This window comes from Hyperoodon ampullatus (genome assembly GCF_949752795.1).
Source record: "Hyperoodon ampullatus genome assembly, chromosome: 12".
In the NCBI taxonomy this organism is placed as follows: domain Eukaryota; kingdom Metazoa; phylum Chordata; class Mammalia; order Artiodactyla; family Ziphiidae; genus Hyperoodon; species Hyperoodon ampullatus.
Genome location: NC_136925.1, coordinates 62,945,467 through 62,968,874, shown reverse-complemented (window position 1 = coordinate 62,968,874; position 23,408 = coordinate 62,945,467). Strand labels below are relative to the sequence as shown.

General features: G+C 41.8%; 1 protein-coding gene across 1 annotated transcript in view; it reads left to right on the top strand.

The window, feature by feature from the left end:
* Positions 1 to 2,364: 2,364 nt before the first annotated feature.
* Positions 2,365 to 23,408, top strand: part of MAP3K5 (mitogen-activated protein kinase kinase kinase 5) — a gene marked incomplete at its 5' end in the record, with an annotated part of 225,813 nt that continues 204,769 nt past the window's right edge. Inside the window, one exon of the mRNA XM_079716111.1 lies at positions 2,365 to 2,788. Coding sequence (XP_079572237.1) covers positions 2,365 to 2,788 — 424 coding nt within the window. The remainder of the gene's footprint in view (positions 2,789 to 23,408) is intronic.

The following is a 23,408-nucleotide window of genomic DNA, read 5'->3' as shown; positions in this document are numbered from 1 at the left end:
AGGCTTGGGACCAATGTAGTCTTTCAGCATTGCATTGGGGTTTGGGTGCCAGTAATCAGTAACATCTTTAAAGTTATTAAATCAATTCAAAGTAAAACAAAGTGAGCAAAATAAAACAAAATTATATATGAACAATGTCTCTGAAAAGATCTGGAAGGGAAGCAAAGGTGAAATGGTCTAAAAATTATGGTTTTTAGAAAATAGTTTTATATATAATTTTGGGCCTTATTTGTGTAGTCAAGTGCTCTTTGAGAATTTGGGCATTTTAATTTTCCAGACATGGTCTCAACGACTTTCCTGTGTTTATTGTTTTGGGCCAGTATGGGGTGGAGGATTATACTTTCACAGAAGCTTGGAGGTTTGACAAGTTGTTGGAAATATTAAAAGATACACATCTATTAGTAGTCCATCAACGTTTTGTTTCCTTATGATCACGGATTCAGTAAGTAATTACTTTCCCAATGATATCAAGTTCAAAAGCAGATGTGGATCACATAGAATCCAGTTTCCTTGCTAGAAATTTACTTCTATCGTTTTACAAGTCTTTAGAAAAAGCTAACGTCACTTTGCTTCATTAAGGATACAATTGTGCAGATGCAATTGTTCAGCTGCTAGGTGTTTTCCGACATTACTATTTTCTTCCTTCTTTTCACCGTTTACTACTCAACTGTTTTATCCTTCCTTTTCCCCCTAGCTTGCATTAATTTGCAATATTCTTCAACCTTTTTCATAGAACACATTCATCTGGGTTCCTGGAGATGGGAAGCCCAAACCTGTTACTTTATTTCACTTCAGCTTTCACTGGTTTTCCTGAAGTTATAGCATTTTGGAGTTCTCTGAGAACTTACACATCTGTTTTTGTTTCCCAAATAAGTAGATATTTTTTGATTGCTCTGAAGCAATTCAGGCATTCCCCCCCGCCCTCCCGTGGTGCAATTTAAAAAAATAGAAGTAATCACTTAATTTCCCTCTTTCATCTGGCGGATGATGAGTTGCCAAGTCCAGTATAGAACCGGTTTTCTATCTGAAGTAAGTATGCGTGGTGTTGGGGGAAATTTTAAGAACCTAAATGGGAACGCTATACCGTTCAGCACTTGGAGCTAATCAATTATTCATGATAGCAGAGCTATTGAAAATTTGAAAATGAAAAGTACCAGGGCCGACCCGATAAATTTAGCCTGCCACTTGCGGAGAGCCACTGTCACCAATAAACCACCCTCCAGTTCAGGCCGGCTGCAGGACTGTAGTTGAAGTCTTCCCGCCTCGCGCAATGCTGGCCTCCAGATGCTGCCCTAGTCTTGCCAGCGCCGCACGCGTGACCGGACCGCGCTGCCGAGCGAGGCCGGCTGGGGCCGGAGGGGGGCGCCCTGGCCAAGGGGAACGCTGCAAATGCCTCCTGCGCTGGCTCTGAAGACTCGAGTATTCGCAAGAGAGACTTTTTTTGCGCCATCCTGTCGTCGCGTGCGCTCCGGGCTTTTGCCTACTCCAGGTCTTCTTGGGTGGGGGGCCCGGTGGGTGACGGTGCAGAACCTTGGCCCCGGGCAGCGCTCGGGGCTGGGTTGAGGTCCGGGAGCCGCGGCGCACTCGGTTTAGTCCGGACTCGAGCTTCCCAGCAGCGCCCTCCCCCCGGGGCGGGCCCTGACTCTCGGTGCCGCGACGAGTGGGCGGCCAAGAAGCCGGTGGCCGACTGGGCGAGGGGCTGCAAGGAGCGGTGAGACTGGAGCGGCCAGGCTGTTGCCAGGACGAAGCGGGCGCGGCAATCGGAAGAGAAACGAGGCCGGGGAAGGAGGAGGAAACAGAGCAGATGAAGGGGAGCCGCCGCCGAGGAAGGAGGCGGATCCTTTCGGCGGCCGCTGCAGCTGTTCCGGGACGCGGTCCAGGGAGTCTGCCCACCTGTGAGGTGCTGGCCAGGTAGCTCCCCACCCAGAGGGCGCCCTCCCCGACCCCTCCCAGAGCGCCCGGCACGGAAGGAGCCAGGACCGCGCTCCGGGTGGCTAGGGCGCACCGCACCCCGAGAGGGGCGCCCTTGAGCCGCGCCGCGGCGCAGGTTCGCTAGCCGACTTGTCCGCCAGCCAAGAAAAGGAAGCGCCGTCCTTTCCCGCTCAACCCGGTTCCCCACCCCTTGTACTCTACACCCTGCAGCGGGCGAGCGGCGCGGCCACGGAGGCGCCGAGGAGGGGCGAGCCGCCGCCGGGCAGCGGCGTCCCTTCGGGGGAGAGGGCGCCGGAGAGAAGGCGGCGGCGCGGCGCGACGCGGGATGGCAGCTGCTTAGCCCGGCGCGCGCGGAGCAGCCCCGAGCTGTGGCTGGCCAGACGGTGCGGCTGGGCGGGGGACGCCGCCGCCACTGCAGCCCGGCCGGGAGAGATGAGCGCGGAGGCGGGCGAGGGCATCACTTTCTCCGTGCCACCCTTGGCCGAGGGCGGCAGCTACCGGAGAGGAGGAGCGGCGGCGGCCGCCGAGGGTGAGGAGAACCAGCTGCCGCCGCCGGCACCGGGCAGCTTCTGGAACGTGGAGAGTGCCGCCGCCCCTGGTGCTGGGTGTCCCAGTGCCACCTCCGGGAGCAGCGCCACCCGGGGCCGGGGCAACTCTGGTGGCGGAGGAGGCCGACGGACCACGGTGGCATATGTCATCAACGAAGCGAGCCAGGGGCAGCTGGTGGTGGCCGAGAGCGAGGCCCTGCAGTGCCTGCGGCAGGCGTGCGAGACGGTGGGCGCCACCCTGGAGACCCTGCATTTCGGGAAACTGGACTTTGGGGAAACTGCGGTGCTGGACCGTTTTTACAATGCAGGTGCGTGTGCAACCCCTTCCCCATCCTCCGCGGTCAGGGTTCACTTTTTCTCAGGCCGCCGCAGGGGGGAAAATGTTTTTTGTTTTCTTTCCTGGGCAGGAAAAAACAATTTCTGGGCAGCAGTCGTGCTTCCTACTTATTTACTTCTTGCCCCATCTTAGAGGCAGCGAGGCGCGCTGCGTGACTGCTCCGGGCGGCCTCTCGCAGCTCTGGGGAGAGTGTATTTGTGCGAGAGTCTGACTGCCCAGCCACCAGGAGCCTGGGGTGCGTGTGGTCCTCTTAAGGAACTTCTGATCTCGTGCATTGCGAGATATTTGGCCCAGTCAGCCTTTCTACATTTAGTGTTTTGGTTTCTGTTCTGTTAGGTTTGGCCCACATTTTCCTTCTATATATACCTGTGCCTGTTTTAGATGATGTCCTCATTTTTTCTGTGTACTTTTGAGAGTACAGAAATCATGACTTCTGCCACTCAGCCAGCGGCAGGCAGAGCGGATCTGTATGAATTTGCATGTTATGTCATGATCTTCCCAGCTCCCTTTACCTTAAGTTTAGTGGTTTGATTTCCCATCTCTTACCAATTTGAAGTTTCAAGTAATTACTTCCAAAAGCAACTCTGTAATTTACACTAAACTTGTATGATATCTTTGTTAGGATTTTGGTGAAAGAACCAAGGCCTGTTTTTTTATTACTCCATATGCCCTGATGGGCTGGAAAGTATATAATTTTAACATTGTTTATGCTATTTTAATAACTAAGATTAGATCGGCCATTAAAGTGTGCCCATTAAAGTGGTTGCTAGAATAATTCATGAAAAAAAATCTTTTCAACCTATTACAGATTTCAGAAAGTGTCACTGCAATTCAAGTGACTGCAGCAATTTGCTATCTGTTAGCAAATGTTAGGGATGAAAGCATGTTATTGAAATTAACCTTTAGCACCCTGTACAACCAATGTTGAGGATATATATGTATTTATTTTTTTTATAAGTGGGGGCATAAAATTTGATTTAATGGTGGTTTCAAGCAATAAGGTTCTTGCATTTGTGATCACGTAGAAGGTTTTATAATCCAATCTTGTTGCCAGTTCTAATTCTCTTCCGTCTCTTCAAAACACCTGAAGTAGGCTTGTGTCCGTCTTGGAATTCAGCCAAAGCTGAATATTTTAAGAACAAGAAGAACTTCATGTTAAGGAAGCCAGACTAAATAAACTAGGACTTTGGTTCGGGTGTATTTTACAGTCTTGGTTTTCATAACTGGACATGAGTATAATATATTTTAGGTTGGTTCTTTGTGTGGCTTGCTTTTCTAAACAAGGAACGTAACTTTTCTAAAAATTACAACACTTTTATTTTTGGATTATAATTTGGAAGAAGTTTCAAAGAACTGAAAGGTATGTGAGGAAAACACCCAGTGAAATAATAAGCCTGTTTTTATTGCATTGATAGATTGGGTATTTTTTTATAAAAGTAATCTTAAATTCTAAGCTAATTCGAAAGAGTTTCCTAACAAGGCTCACGTACTGTTTATTCTCCAAATACCGTCTCTGAGAAAGGGAGAGAGAAAGATTAGACGGACCAGACATTTGAAATGTATCTCATTTAATCCTCCAAACAAGCCTGTGAAGGAAGTACTTAGCATCCTTCTTAGATGAGAAAACCAAGGGGTCCATCACTGGCCCAGGGTCATAGGTAACAACTGGTTAATGGAGAATTTCACTTTGGGTGCCTGATTCTAAAAAGTCCGGCTTCGCCCTTGCTACCTGCATTTAGCTGGGCTGATTTACTCTCAGAATCAAGAGAGGGAAGCATCGAACTCATGTGACAGAGAGCTGGCAGGGACCTTATGAGCCATCTTGGTGCAATGTGGAATAGTGGGGAGGAGGACACGCTCTAGGAAAACCAGTGTTTCCGGGCCAGCTCTGTTCCATCCCACTGCTTTGTTCAACCTGGGCAGGCCCCAGTTTCACCCCTGCCTGTGACATGATCTCTGAGCTTTCTCATTCAGCATGAAGATGTTGAAGATGTGACCGAATAAGGATGGTATCAGTTTTGTCCAAACCCTTTGTTTTTCTAAACTGAGGGCGGCCAAGTTAGATAGTAGTAGAACTTGACTTCTGATTTCTAAGAGAGCGCTTGCTCGTGCTCTACCAGGGTTCAGCAGATTTTTCTGTAAAGGGCCAGATGGTATAAACATTTTAGACTTTGCAGGAGGTGTCTCTCACAACTCCTCAACTCTGCAGCTATTACTCAAGAGGACCTAAACAAATCATCGTGGCTGTATTCCAGTAAAACTTTGTTCATGGACACTGAAATTTAAATTTCATGTAATTCACAAAGTCTTATTCTTTTTTGATGTTTTTCCCCCAACCATTTAAAAATGGAAAAACCAATCTTAGCTTGCAGGCCTTACAAAAAACAGGCCTGGCAAGGTTTTGGCCCCATGCTGACCATTGCTCGACATCCACTACCTCCGCTCGAAAGTTGAACCGTTATGATATAGTGGGAAGAACATCGTCCCTCAAGTTCCATCTGAGTTTTCATCCTGGCTCTGCTCTGAACCACATAATTGTGAGTGAGGCCCTTTGTCTCCTTCAGCGGCCTATAAAATTGACCAAGGATGGAAGTAGAGGGGGAAATTGAAGTAAATTTCTAAGATTCCCTCATGTAATCCTGTGAGTTTGAAAAGGGAAGACAACAGGGTGTGCGGGGACAGAGCATCGGAACAAGAGTTTCAAGATCTGGATCTGGTCCTGGTTCTCCAATTTGGAGCAAGTAATTTAAAATCTCAGAGAAGGGTTGTAATAATTGGGTTCTACGATTCCTTCCAGCCCCCAAATTCTGTACCTTAAAATTATGACAGTATTGATTAAAAAATGAACCACTTTAGTCCACAGAGATGAATGAACTGCTTGTATTAATATCTATCACGTTGCCGCCTCCAGGAGCTCAGGGTCCATGAGAAGCGCAGATTCCAGTCCTGGTTGTGAGGGTCTACACGGAATGCCTTGGGCTTCCAGGAAATAGCCTCTAGAATCAAACTGGGGAGTGGGGTTCACAGGTGGCCCCAATCTGTAATAGAATGGTAAGCAAGAGGGACTTAACAAGGGCCTCAACATTTAAAAGGGAATGTTGGTGTTAGAACAGCTCAGCTTAATAGAATGAATAAGAACTTAAAGCTTGTTTACATTTTTAGAAGCTTCCGCTATCTTTGTGTACTGGTATCTTTCTAAAGAATAGATTGCAGTTAAAGGTTTTCATTGATTTTCCCTATTTGATTATCGTTTAACTGTAATTGAGTTTGTTCTTTGACTACACTTGTCATTCTCTCTTTCATTCCCGTTCTGAGAGGAAACTAATGTTCTATCAAAGATTTTATGAAAATTCATTGTACTTAGATATACAATACTGTCACTCAGAGATGGCAGTTGCCAAGCTAACAACACCCCTTCCCAGCCCCCTGCATTGTAGGCAGTAAATTTCTGTAAAATCTAAGAGTTGTCAGTGATACAGATGTTAGTGATACAGATGTTAGTGATGCAGAACTATTCCATTCAGGTAGACAGACCCCAACTGGCAGGGTCTCAACATTTTTAAAAAAATGAACATTAGTTTTGTGAAATATGGCTGGTATAGGCTTTATTATTCCCCTACTTTGCTTATGGAAAAACTGAACCATAAAGAATTATATTCGTTCATTCAGGCTAAATGATTCAAGATTGCTGCTTAGATCCAAGAGCACACTTTTTCTTAGAAATAGTATTATAGCTGGTGGTTAAATTTGGGGCTAGACTATAAGAAGCCTTGTTAACTCACTGTACTTGAAGTGTGAAACCCATTTATCTGTTTAAACATTCAGAAAATTATGTTCCTGCCAACCTAAAACTGGGACTTCTTAAAAAAATTAATTAATTTATTTATTTTTGGCTGCATTGGGTCTTCGTTGCTGTGTGTGGGCTTTCTCTGGTTGCGGTGAGCGGGGGCTACTCTTTGTTGTGGTGCGTGGGATTCTCATTGCGGTGGCTTCTCTTGTGGAGCACAGGCTCTAGGCATGTGGGCTTCAGTAGTTGTGGCATGAGGGTGCAGTAGTTGTGGCACGAGGGTGCAGTAGTTGTGGCACGAGGGTGCAGTAGTTGTGGCTCGCAGGCTCTAGAGCTCAGGCTTAGTAGTTGTGGCGCACGGGCTTAGTTGCTCTGCGGCATGTGAGATCTTCCCAGACCAGGGCTCGAACCCATGTCTCCTGCATTGGCAGGCGGATTCTTAACCACTGCGCCACAGGGAAGTCTTAAAACTGGGACTTTTTTTTTTTTGCGGTACGCGGGCCTCTCACTGTTGTGGCCTCTCCCGTTGCGAAGCACAGGCTCCGGACGTGCGGGCTCAGCGGCCATGGCTCACGGGCCCAGCCGCTCCGCGGCATGTGGGATCTTCCCGGACCGGGGCACGAACCCGCATCCCCTGCATTGGCAGGTGGACTCCCAACCACTGCGCCACCAGGGGAGCCCAAAACTGGGACTTTGAATACATCTTTTCCTGTGTTAGAATCAGGAACTTTTGCGTTCATCTAGCTTCTGGTAGCATCCTGGCTGGATGTAGGAGCATCACTTTGGATTGGTGGTGTTGAGAAGAGGGGCTCTGGTGAGGCAGGGGACAAAGGAAGGATTGGGTGGCTTTAGGGAGAGGAGGGAGGCTGGGCAGGGACGGAGGAGGAAGGATGCTCAGCGAAGGAGGAAGCGATACCGGCAGGGGATCCATAAACACGTTCACCTTCGTCCCCTCCAAACCTATTTATGGGGCTTGACTTCCAGCTGATGTAAGACCCAGGGACAGTGCTTTGCTCAAGGCCACCTCACTCCCTCTCAGGGGGCTCAGGATTGGATGGCTGCCTGCTTCCCCTTTCCCTGCCCCTAGCCAGAACATCGCCTGGCCTTTCTCTTAGGCTCTCTGTATTGCAATCTCTTACTCAGCCTTTCACCCAGTAGCAACAGTGGGTAGCAGGAAGGAAACACATGGAGGCTGAAATTTTAAGAATTTAGCCTTTATATTTTCATCTCTATAGTGTTCCCACCTTACTTGGGTTTGTGATAAAAGTCACCCATTTGGGCCATGTCACTGGACAGGCATCTGAACTTTCTGGGTTTGGTTCCACTTGCTTCCAGCACAGCTCCTTAGGACTTCCAGTCTTATTTGATAACAAAACAAAAGCAAACATAACCTTTGTCTCCTCTCTATCTCAGACTGAGAAGTTCCTAAGAATCTTCCAGCCCACTTCTGCATTTTCTACTTTTAAATCCAGTGAGGCTTTCATATATACTGTCTCATATACTTGGAGGGAGAAGTATACTTGGGTGACATCAGTATTTCCTAAATAGTGGTTCCCATGAACTGGTTTAAAAAAATTGAAGACTGACATGAGTTTGTCAACATTTTATCTTTCCAGGTAAGTGTATAATAAAGAGAGAAAAAGAAACCTTGACAACCAGCCAGCTACTGCCACGACTTCTTAAAAAGAAAACACATTTTTTATGTTGAATTAGGGAAGGCATAACCTTAGAATAAAGAATAGCTTTTTGCATACAGTAAATGTATGGCAAAATGCATTGTTTATTATTCTTTTTCCCATTTCACCATGATGGATGAAAACTTTATCATGCTAATTAACAGAGCAGTGTTTGAGAGCCTCTAATCTAAACCGCCTTATAGCCCCTTCCTACCTCCAGTCACTGCTTCTTCACCCAAGAAACAAGCCTTAGCAAAATTATCAAAAGAGCAAACATAGGCAAACTCATAAAGAAAAAGTCTAGTTTAGGAAGGGACTAAAAAAAATATCCCAGTGGAGGCCCACTCATCGTTTTTCTCTGGGCTGTTGACTTTTTGCTGGCATATCATTGCCTGCCCCCTGTGAGCTCAGAACACTGTGCTTCCTCTTGCTTTCTTGGAGGCAAAGCTAAAATTTTCCAAAAAGAGCTTTACTAGAAAATTGGAAAAAAGCAAAATGAAAAACAAAGCTCCAAAGCACAAAAATAACATTTGTTTTTAGAGCACCTATTTCTTATCCCAGATAGTCAACTGCAGCTTGTCACCACTGGCCCTGCTTCCCAGGCTCCTGGGATCCTGGTTTCTTGCTTCAATTTGGTTGCCTTTTGTCTGCTTCATATGTTCATCAGTTGATAGTTCAAGTTGGTTCCACCTCTAGGTGAAGGCTAATTATGGGCACACAACTTGGCCTTGTCTCACCAGTGGCCTTGGCTGGTGCCAGCCTTCTGGGAGTTCTCTGCTACAAGTCAGTTCCCCTCTGGTGGCTGCAGGGACTGTCCCTTGCTTCCTGTTTTGGAGGCCTAGTTAGAGGCCCGTTCAGTTCCTGTTTCTTGTTTGCAGGATAAAATTGGTTCACTGCTTCTTTGTGGAGCAGTGGGAGGTTGACAAGCACAATGCCCAATGAATGTGCAAGTTTCCACCAACAGGTACCAACTGGTTTTGCTTTGCAAGTAGTTGCCCTAAGCGGACCCTTCAAACAGCACCCCGCTCTGCCTGAGGCAAGGTGAGAGTTGAGACTATAGTAAATGAGGTGGGTGTGGGCAGTGTTGCAGGAACTACAGCTGTGTGAGTATCAGGAAGAAACCGGTAACCAACAGCCTTGGGAAAGGTGTATCTTGGGAAAACAGCCTCACTGTCCCATAAACTGGATATAGGTAAGTGGGGAAACTGGCTGTTTAAGAAAGCTACCCCTTATTTTCAGGGAGCAAAATTAGATTTACAAATTTTATTAGTGTCATAAAAGAAAAATAGGAAAGCAAAGCAAAATTATAATTTATTTTAAAATCCACTGGTGATTCTAATATGTTGACTTCTTTCATTGCTTTAATATATTGGCTTTTATCTCTGGCTGGAGATGTTGACTTAAGAAACTCATCAAGGGCTTCCCTGGTGGTGCAGTGGTTGAGAATCCGCCTGCCAATGCAGGGGTTACGGGTTCGAGCCCTGGTCCGGGGATCCCACGTGCTGCAGAGCAGCTGGGCCCGTGCGCCACAGCTGCTGAGCCTGCGCTCTAGAGCCTGTGAACCACAACTACCGAGCCCACGTGCCACAACTACAGAAGCCCGCACGCCTAGGGCCCGTGCTCTGCAACAGGGAAGCCACCGCAATGAGAAGCCTGCGCACAGCAACAAAGAGTAGCCTCCGCTCGCTGCAACTAGAGAAAACGTGTGCGCAGTAACAAAGACCCAACACGGCCATACATAAATAAATAAATAAATAAATTTATTTATTTATTTTTTAAAAAAGAAACTCATCAAAATATGTGTCAGATTATTGGCGAAGGAGAGAGGGTATGAGACAAAGCTGATTTTTTTTTGCCTTTTATTTTATTTATTTATTTATTTATTTTTTACATCTTTATTGGAGTATAATTGCTTTACAATTGTGTATTAGTTTCTGCTTTATAACAAAGTGAATCAGTTATACATATACATATGTTCCCATATCTCTTCCCTCTTGCATCTCCCTCCCTCCCACCCTCCCTATCCCACCCCACTAGGTGGTCACAGAGCACCGAGCTGATCTCCCTGTGCTATGCGGTTGCTTCCCAATAGCTATCTGTTTTACGTTTGGTAGTGTATATATGTCCACGGCACTCTATCGCTGACAAAGCTGATTTTTAAAGTCTTGTCTAATTATTCCAAAAAAATTTGAAAGTGAGTACTTACATCTTATGTTTTATTTTGTAATTTTGTTTTTTTCCAAAAGAAAACATAAAAACTAAAAGATACAGAACCCAGGCTACATTGTGGCAGTTTTCTTAGGGGGACACAGAAGAGAGGAGAAAAAATTTAAATGTTAACAGCGTCTTCTACTGAAAATCCTAGCAGAGCAGATCTGTGTAACTTGAATGCTTCAGAAGTTGCACAAGGTAACAGTAAATATTCCACAAGCAAACCATTTCTGTTACAGTAGGTAATCAACAATGGGTAAAGCAATTGCCTTTGGTATATGATTCATGCAGGAAGGAAGTTATATTTCTTTGTACAGCAAGGCTTTAAAAGAGGTTGTGACCAGTTACATTAGTATTTTCCAATACTTTTAGTCTCTTCTAAGAACTCTTAAGAAACAGAAACATGGAGGAGAACTACTCTAGTGAGTTATCAGTGGATGTCAGGCTATCTGACCACTGACTCCAAACCATGTAAAACCAGGTATTTGCCTAAGCCAGAGAATTCACTCTCCTTTCAAAATCTAAGTTGCCCCTATTTCTTATTTAAAAATCATCCCCAAAGAATTAAGGAAACCCAGGCTTTTACATGTCAAATACCTCTTGATATCACATTCAAGTTTTCTAATAAGTTCATTGTGACAAGTATCAGCTTAGAACCAAGGCAACCCAGGACCAGGAGTGTGATTCCTGCTGTCCAGGGGCCATGGCGGCTTTTACCTCCAGCTAGGTATTTTCCAATTTATAGTTTGGTCACACTGGGGCATAGGTGATTTTACGTGGCTAAATCAGAATGATAATGTAAATGTATATTGTTCTATGCAATGCAGTCCTCTTTTGATTATCTTATTTGCTGCAGAAAATAAATAGATGTGGCAGTGTAGTCCTCTGTCTTTCACAGTTGAGGCAACTCCTCCTTGGAGAAGGGTATTTGACTTGGCCAGAATAAATCAACTTGTTGATTATGAAGTCGAACTCACCTCTTCTGAATCCCAAATAATCCAGGGTTTTCCCCAGTATACTACAGAGAAAACCATGAAAAAAACAGCAAGAAAATAAAATTGGTTCAAAGGATAATTTGAAAAGCAGATATTACACACACACACACACACACACACACACGTGCATGCACACAATCAGGAATGCTGAAATGAAATTGCTAATAGATGCCAAACTGCTAATGTACTGTAAGGCAATTTTTTTTTTTTTTTTTTTTTTTTTTTGTGCAGTACGCGGGCCTCTCACTGTTGTGGCCTCTCCCGTTGCGGAGCACAGGCTCCAGACGCGTAGGCTCAGCGGCCATGGCTCACGGGCCCAGACGCTCCGCGGCATGTGGGATCTTCCCGGACTAGGGCACGAACCCGTGTCCCCTGCAATGGCAGGTGGACTCTCAACCACTGCGCCACCAGGGAAGCCCACATGACTCTTTTTGAATTATGGTTTTCTCAGGGTATATGCCCAGTAGTGGGATTGCTGGGTCGTATGGTAGTTCTATTTGTAGTTTTTTAAGGAACCTCCATACTGTTCTCCATAGTGGCTGTATCAATTTACATTCCCACCAACAGTGCAAGAGGGTTCCCTTTTCTCTACACCCTCTCCAGCATTTATTGTTTCTAGATTTTTTGATGATGGCCATTCTGACCGGTGTGAGAAGATATCTCATTGTAGTTTTGATTTGCATTTCTCTAATGATTAATGATGTTGAGCATTCTTTCATGTGTTTGTTGGCAATCTGTATATCTTCTTTGGAGAAATGTCTATTTAGGTCTTCTGCCCATTTTTGGATTGGGTTGTTTTTTTTTTGTTATTGAGCTGCATGAGCTGCTTGTAAATTTTGGAGATTAATCCTTTGTCAGTTGCTTCATTTGCAAATATTTTCTCCCATTCTGAGGGTTGTCTTTTGGTCTTGTTTATGGTTTCCTTTGCTGTGCAAAAGCTTTTGAGTGTCATTAGGTCCCATTTGTTTATTTTTGTTTTTATTTCCACTTCTCTAGGAGGTGAGTCAAAAAGGATCTTGCTGTGATTTATGTCATAGAGTGTTCTTGTAAGGCAATTCTATAAGTATAAATGTTGGAGTCATCTTTTCTATAAGGTGGAAATCAATTATATCTCTACCAAACAATATTCATTTGTATCTCTGTGGACAAGTATTATTTGCATTACTATCAGTTTTATACAACTTAACGTTTATCCCAAAAGCATTATAAAATGGTTTTATCACTAGAAAGACAGTCAAAGGTCCTTTTTTTTTTTTAAATCAGATAGTTCCCAGAGGGTGCCTTGACCAGAAACAAGTCAGAAATACACCAGTGTGTTGCTTGCAGTGTCTGCAAACCCAGCTTCATTCATATACTAGGAAATCATCATTACTAACAGGAACTTCAGTAGTCTAGATCACTCCAAACAGGTTTATTTTTTGGAGGGAAGAATGCATATAATACTATAGAGGGCTGGCAAATTGCTCTAAGACTCCACACACCAAATATGTTACTTTGATCTTGTAATTTAAGGCAAGTCATTCCCAAATGAACACCATGTGTTACTGAGTGCCAGGTGCCGTGCCAGTCACTCTACATGCCTGATCTTATTCAATCTTTATGAGGCAGATAATACCAGTGGATCAATTTTACACATGGGGAAACTGAGACCCTGCAGAGTTATCCACGTTCCCAGTGCCACTTGGTAGAACCAAGTTTTGAACCTAAGACTGTCTGATCCCAGAGTCTGTTCATTTATAACTATGCTCTCCTGTCTCCTAGAAATAAAATTTCTGTTTGACAACATTAAATTACAGTCTTCTCATCAGTAGACATTTGTTGACTACTTAAAATCTGCAAGATTTCTTCCTAAAGTCTGCACAGAATTAGGTTAAGAGTGCAATTTCTGCCTTTTATGGTCTTACAGTCTGCCCATTGAATTCAACAATTTAATAAATAATTATTGGGAGCCTACCACATGCAAGGTGATGCTCTAAGTAGTGAATAAGTGAAAAATCCAAGGGAATTTTTTAAGGACTTCACAATATGGATGATTTCATTAAACTGGACACATGAGAACAGTGTTCATTACTGCTATAACAGATGTGAAAATGCATTGAAAATAATAATCTTATACACCTGTAAACTATGCGTTAAGCTCTTCACTTTATTTTTATATGAAATCAGTATCATCTTCCAAAAGTAGTTAAATAAATACCCAGATTTTATTAAAAACCTTTAAGGTCTTTTATAAATATTGACAAAATCTATTAAATTGACTTCAAGGAGGTATTGTAATTCTTTAACCTGGAAGAATTTTTTTATATAATGACTCATAGAAACAAGTGGAGTTATTACTTGAGACTTAGGATCTTTTTTCTTATATACTGTTTCTACAGTAGTGGAATTTGATCTGTATTTAAATTCTCTTGTATTAATCCTATCAGTTTGTGAAAAAAATTGAGGCTATTTTAGGTAATTGCAACATGTCAACAATGTAGTATCAATATAGGATTCCTTAGGCATATAGTCCATGATAAAATTGTGTTGCTTGCTTGTTGATAATGCCTGGGGCCTACGTATGGTCCTTGGTTGACAGAAAATAGTCAGCTTGAATGCCAAATTACTGAGTGGCTGGGCAAGAATGAAGATAGTAAACAAACAAAATTCCATTTAGAGAATGGAATCTAAATGGCAGACAAGTGTTAGATACCTTGTTGATGCTTGCAGAACCATATCTGTGTTATGGTATACATAAAAATGACTAAGGTTGAAATCTGGGCTACCTTTGAACTTTCTAAGCAACATTATGAATGTACACTTTACGTAACTTTTCTAATTATTTTTTTTACTGTTTATTTATATTTTATTTATTTATTTTTGTCTGTGTTGGGTCTTCGTTGCTGCATGTGGGCTTTCTTTAGTTGTGGTGCGCAGGCTTCTCATTGCAGTGGCTTATCTTGTTTCAGAGCATGGGCTCTAGGCACACGGGCTCAGTAGTTGTGGCTCGCAGGCTCAGTAGTTGTGGTGCACGGGCTTAGTTGCTCCACGGCATGTGGAATCTTCCCAGACCAGGGCTTGAACCCGTGTCCCCTCCATTAGCAGGCGGATTCTTAACCACTGCACCACCAGGGAAGTCCTCTAATTATTTTTGAGTCACATACATACAATTGATGTATCTTAGATCTACCAAGACAATTTCTAGATTTTTAGGAATTGGTCTTGGGAAACTAGCTTTGGTTGATCCAGTGAAAATTCAGATCTTCGGATCTAGATAGTAGGATTTTAGCTTTTCAAAGCTAACTCTTGGTCAGTTTACTGTTTACTATTTATATGCAGTCAGAGTAAGAAAAGATTTCTAGACTATGTAGAGTGGCAGAGTCTGGCTTTAAAACCTAATGTATCTGTGTGTGTGTGTGTGTGTGTGTGTGTATGTGTGTTGCAAAACAGGGTTGGGGTGTAAGTTGCTTGGCTTGATCTAGTGAAATTCGAGAACAATGTTGTAGCTTGCACGTGAGTTATGACAATAGTTGGCCTAACTTTTCTTGCCCAGCAACTTAGTGCTGCCAATAGTTTACATGCTTAAAGTACACTTGGCAGTTGGTAAATCTGAAATAAAGTTGGAAAGGAAATGCTAGCCTAGACTCTTCTTTCCTTTGTAACTCAGTAGGGTAGAACATTTATTTGATCATTAAATATGCCACATGAGTGGGTTACCCAAGGACTGATCCTGCTGTGTTTACAAGAGTGTCAACCTGCAAATCTGCATTTGTGTTGTTTCCAAAGTCTAAAATTAAGGGTTGTCAGCATTATGAAATCTTTGCACAGTCAGCTCTGCTTTTGACTTAACATTTAATTTCCAGGAGTATTTTATTAGTGTTTACTGGTCCATATAGCATGTATTCAAATGAGTGACACACTTGGTCATAAGTTTTTATTTGGATTGATTTATGTCACACCAAGGTATAAGTGACAAAAATTCATATTTATCACGAACATAATATGTTTCCAAAGCTCACTTTTTAAGGTTCTTTTGAAGAAATGAGTTAGATGCAAAGATGTACTAATGAAGAAGTAAATTGCAGGAGCGTTTACAAGCTGCTAACATGTAAATATTCATTGGCGTTCATTAATGACAAGGTTAAGGCATGGTTTGCTTGGATTTACAGAAAGTTTAAAAGTTCAGACAGAACCCTGTTCTCGATTCTTTGTTTAAGGCAACAGAAGTCAGAAAAAAGGCAGACAAGAATTGTAGGTGACTGAGCTCAAGTAACCTCTGTGTAGTTTTATGGTTACATTTATAACTGTCGTTCGGTGCCCATTTATGAAATCTCGGAGAAGGTAAAACCTTGATAGCACGAGAGTGACACTTTTCTGTGTCAGCCAAATCTCTTATACACTTGGAACCAAAGTTAAGATATTGCTCTATCTCTTTGGTTTGCCTCCAACATTGAATCATATTTTCACTGTTTGGTGAAAGGGAGATAAGTAATGGAAAATTGCTACTTCACAATTTCCAAGCTGCTCAGAGCTCAGGACTCTGCATTTAATAAAGCTCTGTTTTATTAAAGAAGCAGGTTTCATCTTTATAAATATATAGTGAACATTCTTCGTGATTGATAATCTCTTGATTATCCAAGGCTGGTATCTTCTTCTTATTACCTCTTTCCATTCATGGTTAATCTTGGAATAGCCCAAGAGGGGCTAGACACCATCCTTAGCAGCAAGTAAGTTGTTCACACAAAAGCTGTTGCCCCTGTGTTGTGACACTGCTTGGGAATTTTGAACAAAATTGTACTATGATATTTATGTGTTGTCATGCCTTAATTTTCCCAGACCACCACTATTTAATAGGTTTGTGCTTTCCTATGAAAATATCATTAGACATGTTGGAATAAGTTTGCAGAGACTTATTCTGCAAATAAGGCTGCAGAATTGTATGAAGGCTGCAGGGCTGTATGAAGCAGCCCTGATTTTTCTGTTTTCAAATTCCACTTTTTGGGGTTGGTTCTCCTTTATTTATTTGTCAGGGGAGCAAGAGCATGTTCCCTAAACAGAGTTCTGTGCCAGAGGATAAGCCAACTTAATTTGAGAAGATTTTCTAAGAGCATTAAAGGAGATAAAATAAAGCTATGATTGGAGAATCCAAGGCCCTAATCTGCTTTCAGTTTTCAGTTACCTGGTCTAACTTGTGAAAGCTCCACCTAAGACTTGAACTGGCTTATGAGCTTCTGATGACTTTATATTTAGTCTATGAGAATTACCTTCTCAAGTCTTGTAATTGTCCGCTTTAACCACAGAAGAAAATATTGCCCAACATTTGAGCTATAATATGTGGTCACCAGGGAAATTCCTTCCTAAATCCAGCATATTGCATAGTTATTTATGAGCTGGAGCTTAGCATTCTTTTTTATTTAAGCTAAGAATAATCATGGAACTCTTTAACTTTCTATTTTTTAGCCCCTCTTTAAGATCTGTGTAATTTTTTATTGATGTTTATGTTAGTCTATCTGTTACCTCTTAAAATAATCTCTTAAGAACTATTAAATACATCTCTTTGGGGGATATAAAAAAAAGCTGTTGCTCCATAAGTGTTGCATCATATGTGAAATGACTAAGAAGGAACAACCTAAAAAGTCAAGTCCAATGTTGTGGGATAATGAGAAATCCTTTGTTAGAAAGGTCTGACTGACATAGAAGAAGCAGTTTCAGGTACTTTAAAGGATCGTTAAAGTATAATTCCATGTCTCTTTTCCTTGTCTGTCTTGTTTATCCTGTATCTCTAGTACCTAATACAGTGCTTGGCACTTAATAGGCACCTGACACATATTGATGGATTGAATGTATGAATATTGCATTTTCCCTTACTGGTGTTTAGTTATTGATTTTGAAATCTGCCTTTTCTACTTAAGTGTGAGTGAAGTTCCTAGGTGGCAAAGATCACATTTTATGGATCTTGACATCCCCCAGGTCTTCTGTATCTGTGCTTGACCTATAGATCTGTGCTTGATCATGAAGTGGCCGCACTTACGGAATTCAGTGAAATCAACCCTTCTGTTGAGGGGCTCACAGTCCAGTGCAGGAGAGCAGCTATAAAGATAGAGTAGGCTATGCTGATTGCCGATTGCTGATTGCTATATTAGAAGTTTATATAAAGTGCTTTGAGAACACAAGTGACAGAGGATTCTTCTGGGGAAGAAGGGAGTGTGGAGGAGGTTGGCTAAGGCTTTGGATAGAAGATGATATTTGAATTGGGTTTTGAAGGGTAACAGTGAAAGCATGTATTACGTGCCAGGCGTTTTAAATTCTGAGAATAAGTGAGACTCCCCATAAGAAAGAGGTAGAATAAAAAGAGGGCCTATGGTGGAACAGAGACAACACCAGCATTTAAAGATGGACAGAGGAAGCCATCAACTAGTGAGAAGGAGAAGTGGTCAAGAGGTAAGACAAGGAACGGGGGAAAGTTCAGAGAGTGGAAGAGAGAGGAAAAGAGTGAGCTAGCTGAAAGCGACAGGAAGAAGTCAGAAGTCAGTAAAGTTGGATGTTTCAGAGAAATAGCTGGACTTGGAGATTAGAAAGCCCTTGATAACTTTTGCCAGAGCAATTTCAGGAGAGTAGGTGGTGGTGGTTGTCTGGAATAGTGTCTTTGAGTGATTGCTGGTGAACAACGGGAGGCGTATAACCAAGAGTAGTTTTTTTAAAGAAGTGTGTTGCAAATGAACCCGTCTATGAAACAGACTCACAGACCTAGAGAACAGACTTGTGTTTGCCAACGGGGTGGGGCTGGGGGAGGGGTGGACTGGGAGTTTGGGTTTTACAGCTGCAAACTGTTACATACAGCGTGGATAAACAACAAGGTCTTACTGTCTAGCACAGGGAACTGTATTCGATATCCTGAGATAAACCATAATGGAAAAGAATATGAAAAAATACATATATATATGTATAACTGAATCACTTTGCTATACAGCAGAAATTAACACAACCTCGTAAATCAACTATACTTCAATTAAAAAAAATAGATAAATAAAAATAATAAAAAAATAAATAAACCAATGTGTTGGTGAGAGAAGCAGAAAGAGAAGGCAGCTGCTGGCAGCCGTGTACCCTGCTCCCGGGCTAAGGGACCTTGCCTGGTCCTGCTGGTGTTTATGCCTTAGAGACACGATGAGGTCAGTAAGCCTTTGTGGGCTCAAGTATTATTTAACATTGTTTCTGAGGGAACGTGGAATACAAATTCCCAACCACTTTCTTCCAGAAAGAACTTCAGAGTGTGACCCTTTGTAAGTGTACTTCTTTTCTTGGCTAATTGTAATTAGCTGAAAGTAGAGCTGATTTTCCTTGTGAAATTCTGTAACTTAGATAATAAATTTGAATTCACAGTGATACAACTTAAGTTGAGGGTTCTTTACTGATGGAACTCAGTTTACAGAAGTGTCGGACTTGTTCAGGAGGTGAAAGTGTTCCCTAAGAAAATGGATAGCTCAGGCTAGGTAAGGTTTTCATTCTTTTCTCTCCAATGGCTGGATTTCATAGGTTTTTTAAATTTTTTTATTTTTTATTTTTTATTTTTTATTTTGCTTTATAACAAATTTAATCAGTTATACATATACATATGTTCCCATATCCCCTCCCTTTTGCGTCTCCCTCCCACCCTCCCTATCCCACCCCTCCAGGTGGTCACAAAGCACCGAGCTGATCTCCCTGTGCTATGCGGCTGCTTCCCACTAGCTATCTACCTTACGTTTGGTAGTGTATATATGTCCATGCTGCTCTTTCACTTTGTCACAGCTTACCCTTCCCCCTCCCCATATCCTCAAGTCCATTCTCTAGTAGGTCTGTGTCTTTATTCCTGTCTTACCCCTATGTTCTTCATGACATTTTTTTTTCTTAAATTCCATATATATGTGTCAGCATACACTATTTGTCTTTCTCTTTCTGACTTACTTCACTCTGTATGACAGGCTCTAGGTCCATCCACCTCATTACAAATAGCTCAATTTCATTTCTTTCTATGGCTGAGTAATATTCCATTGTATATATGTGCCACATCTTCTTTACCCATTCATCCGATGATGGACACTTAGGTTGTTTCCATCTCCGGGCTATTGTAAATAGGGCTGCTATGAACATTTTGGTACATGTCTCTTTTTGAATTATGGTTTTCTCAGGGTATATGCCCAGTAGTGGGATTGCTGGGTCATATGGTAGTTCTATTTGTAGTTTTTTAAGGAACCTCCATACCATTCTCCATAGTGGCTGTACCAATTCACATTCCCACCAGCAGTGCAAGAGTGTTCCCTTTTTTCCACACCCTCTCCAGCATTTATTGTTTCCAGATTTTTTGATGATGGCCATTCTGACTGGTGTGAGATGATATCTCATTGTAGTTTTGATTTGCATTTCTCTAATGAGTAAAGATGTTGAGCATCCTTTCATGTGTTTGTTGGCAGTCTGTATATCTTCTGTGCAGAAATGTCTATTTAGGTCTTCTGCCCATTTTTGGATTGGGTTGTTTGTTTTTTTGTTATTGAGCTGCATGAGCTGCTTATAAATTTTGGAGATTAATCCTTTGTCAGTTGCTTCATTTGCAAATATTTTCTCCCATTCTGAGGGTTGTCTTTTGGTCTTGTTTATGGTTTCCTTTGCTGTGCAAAAGCTTTTAAGTTTCATTAGGTCCCATGTGTTTATTTTTGTCTTTATTTCCATTTCTCTAGGAGGTGGGTCAAAAAGGATCTTGCTGTGATTTATGTCATAGAGTGTTCTGCCTATGTTTTCCTCTAAGAGTTTGATAGTGTCTGGCCTTACATTTAGGTCTTTAATCCATTTTGAGCTTATTTTTGTGTATGGTATTAGGGAGTGATCTAATCTCATACTTTTACATGTCCCTATCCAGTTTTCCCAGCACCACTTATTGAAGAGACTGTCCTTTCTCCACTGTACATTCCTGCCTCCTTTATCAAAGATAAGGTGACCATATGTCCGTGGGTTTATCTCTGGGCTTTCTATCCTGTTCCATTGATCTATCTTTCTGTTTTTGTGCCAGTACCATACTGTCTTGATTACTGTAGCTTTGTAGTATAGTCTGAAGTCAGGGAGCCTGATTCCTCCAGCTCCATTTTTCGTTCTCAAGATTGCTTTGGCTATTCGGGGTCTTTTGTGTTTCCATACAAATTGTGAAATTTTTTTTTTTTTTTTTTTTTTTTTTTTTTTTTTTTTTTTTTTGTGGTATGCGGGCCTCTCACTGTTGTGGCCTCTCCCGTTGCGGAGCACAGGCTCCGGATGCGCAGGCTCAGCAGCCATGGCTCACGGGCCCAGCCGCTCCGCGGCATATGGGATCCTCCCAGACCGGGGCACGAACCCGCATCCCCTGCATCGGCAGGCGGACTCTCAACCACTGCGCCACCAGGGAGGCCCCTAAATTGTGAAATTTTTTGTTCTAGTTCTGTGAAAAATGCCAGTGGTAGTTTGATAGGGATTGCATTGAATCTGTAGATTGCTTTGGGTAGTAGAGTCATTTTCACAATGTTGATTCTTCCAATCCAAGAACATGGTACATCTCTCCATGTATTTGTATCATCTTTAATTTCTTTCATCAGTGTCTTATAATTTTCTGCATACAGGTCTTTTGTCTCCTTAGGTAGGTTTATTCCTAGATATTTTATTCTTTTTGTTGCAATGGTAGATGGGAGTGTTTCCTTGATTTCACTTTCAGATTTTTCATCATTAGTATATAGGAGTGCCAGAGATTTCTGTGCATTAATTTTGTATCCTGCAACTTTACCTAATTCATTGATTAGCTCTAGTAGTTTTCTGGTAGCATCTTTAGGATTCTCTATGTATAGTATCATGTCATCTGCAAACAGTGACAGCTTTACTTCTTCTTTTCCGATTTGGATTCCTTTTATTTCCTTTTCTTCTCTGATTGCTGTGGCTAAAACTTCCAAAACTATGTTGAAGAAGAGTGGTGAGAGTGGGCAACCTTGTCTTGTTCCTGATCTTAGTGGAAATGGTTTCAGTTTTTCACCATTGAGGACGATGCTGGCTGTGGGTTTGTCATATATGGCCTTTATTATGTTGAGGAAAGTTCCCTCTATGCCTACTTTCTGCAGGGTTTTTATCATAAATGGGTGTTGAATTTTGTCGAAAGCTTTCTCTGCATCTATTGAGATGATCATATGGTTTTTCTCCTTCAATTTGTTAATATGGTGTATCACGTTGATTGATTTGCGTATATTGAAGAATCCTTGCATTCCTGGAATAAACCCCACTTGATCATGGTGTATGATCCTTTTAATGTGCTGTTGGATTCTGTTTGCTAGTATTTTGTTGAGGATTTTTGCATCTATATTCATCAGTGATATTGGCCTGTAGTTTTCTTTCTTTGTGACATCCTTGTCTGGTTTTGGTATCAAGGTGATGGTGGCCTCGTAGAATGAGTTTGGGAGTGTTCCTCCCTCTGCTATATTTTGGAAGAGTTTGAGAAGGATAGGTGTTAGCTCTTCTCTAAATGCTTGATAGAATTCGCCTGTGAAGCCATCTGGTCCTGGGCTTTTGTTTGTTGGAAGATTTTAAATCACAGTTTCAATTTCAGTGCTTGTGATTGGTCTGTTCATATTTTCTATTTCTTCCTGATTCAGTCTTGGCAGGTTGTGCATTTCTAAGAATTTGTCCATTTCTTCCAGGTTGTCCATTTTATTGGCATAGAGTTGCTTGTAGTAATCTCTCATGATCTTTTGTATTTCTGCAGTGTCAGTTGTTACTTCTCCTTTTTCATTTCTAATTCTATTGATTTGAGTCTTCTCCCTTTTTTTCTTGATGAGTCTGGCTAATGGTTTATCAATTTTGTTTATCTTCTCAAAGAACCAGCTTTTAGTTTTATTGATCTTTGCTATCGTTTCCTTCATTTCTTTTTCATTTATTTCTGATCTGATATTTATGATTTCTTTCCTTCTGCTAACTTTGGGATGTTTTTGTTCTTCATTCTCTAATTGCTTTAGGTGCAAGGTTAGGTTGTTTATTCGAGATGTTTCCTGTTTCTTAAGGTGGGATTGTATTGCTATAAACTTCCCTCTTAGAACTGCTTTTGCTGCATCCCATAGGTTTTGGGTCGTCGTGTCTCCATTGTCATTTGTTTCTAGGTATTTTTCAATTTCCTCTTTGATTTCTTCAGTGATCACTTCGTTATTAAGTAGTGTATTGTTTAGCCTCCATGTGTTTGTATTTTTTACAGCTCTTTTCCTGTAATTGATATCTAGTCTCATAGCATTGTGGTTGGAAAAGATACTTGATACAATTTCAATTTTCTTAAATTTACCAAGGCTTGATTTGTGACCCAAGATATGATCTATCCTGGAGAATGTTCCATGAGCACTTGAGAAAAATGTGTATTCTGTTGTTTTTGGATGGAATGTCCTATAAATATCAGTTAAGTCCATCTTGTTTAATGTATCATTTAAAGCTTGTGTTTCCTTATTTATTTTCATTTTGGATGATCTGTCCATTGGTGAAAGTGGGGTGTTAAAGTCCCCTACTATGATTGTGTTACTGTCGATTTCTCCTTTTATGGCTGTTAGTATTTGCCTATGTATTGAGGTGCTCCTATGTTTGGTGCATAAATATTTACAATTCTTATATCTTCTTCTTGGATCGATCTCTTGATCATTATGTAGTGTCCTTCTTTGTCTCTTCTAGTAGTCTTTATTTTAAAGTCTATTTTGTCTGATATAAGAATTGCTACTCCAGCTTTCTTTTGATTTCCATTTGCATGGAATATCTTTTTCCATCCCCTTACTTTCAGTCTGTATGTGTCTCTAGGTCTGAAGTGGGTCTCTTGTAGACAACATATATATGGGTCTTGTTTTTGTATCCATTCAGCCAATCTGTGTCTTTTGGTGGGAGCATTTAATCCATTTACATTTAAGGTAATTATCGATATGTATG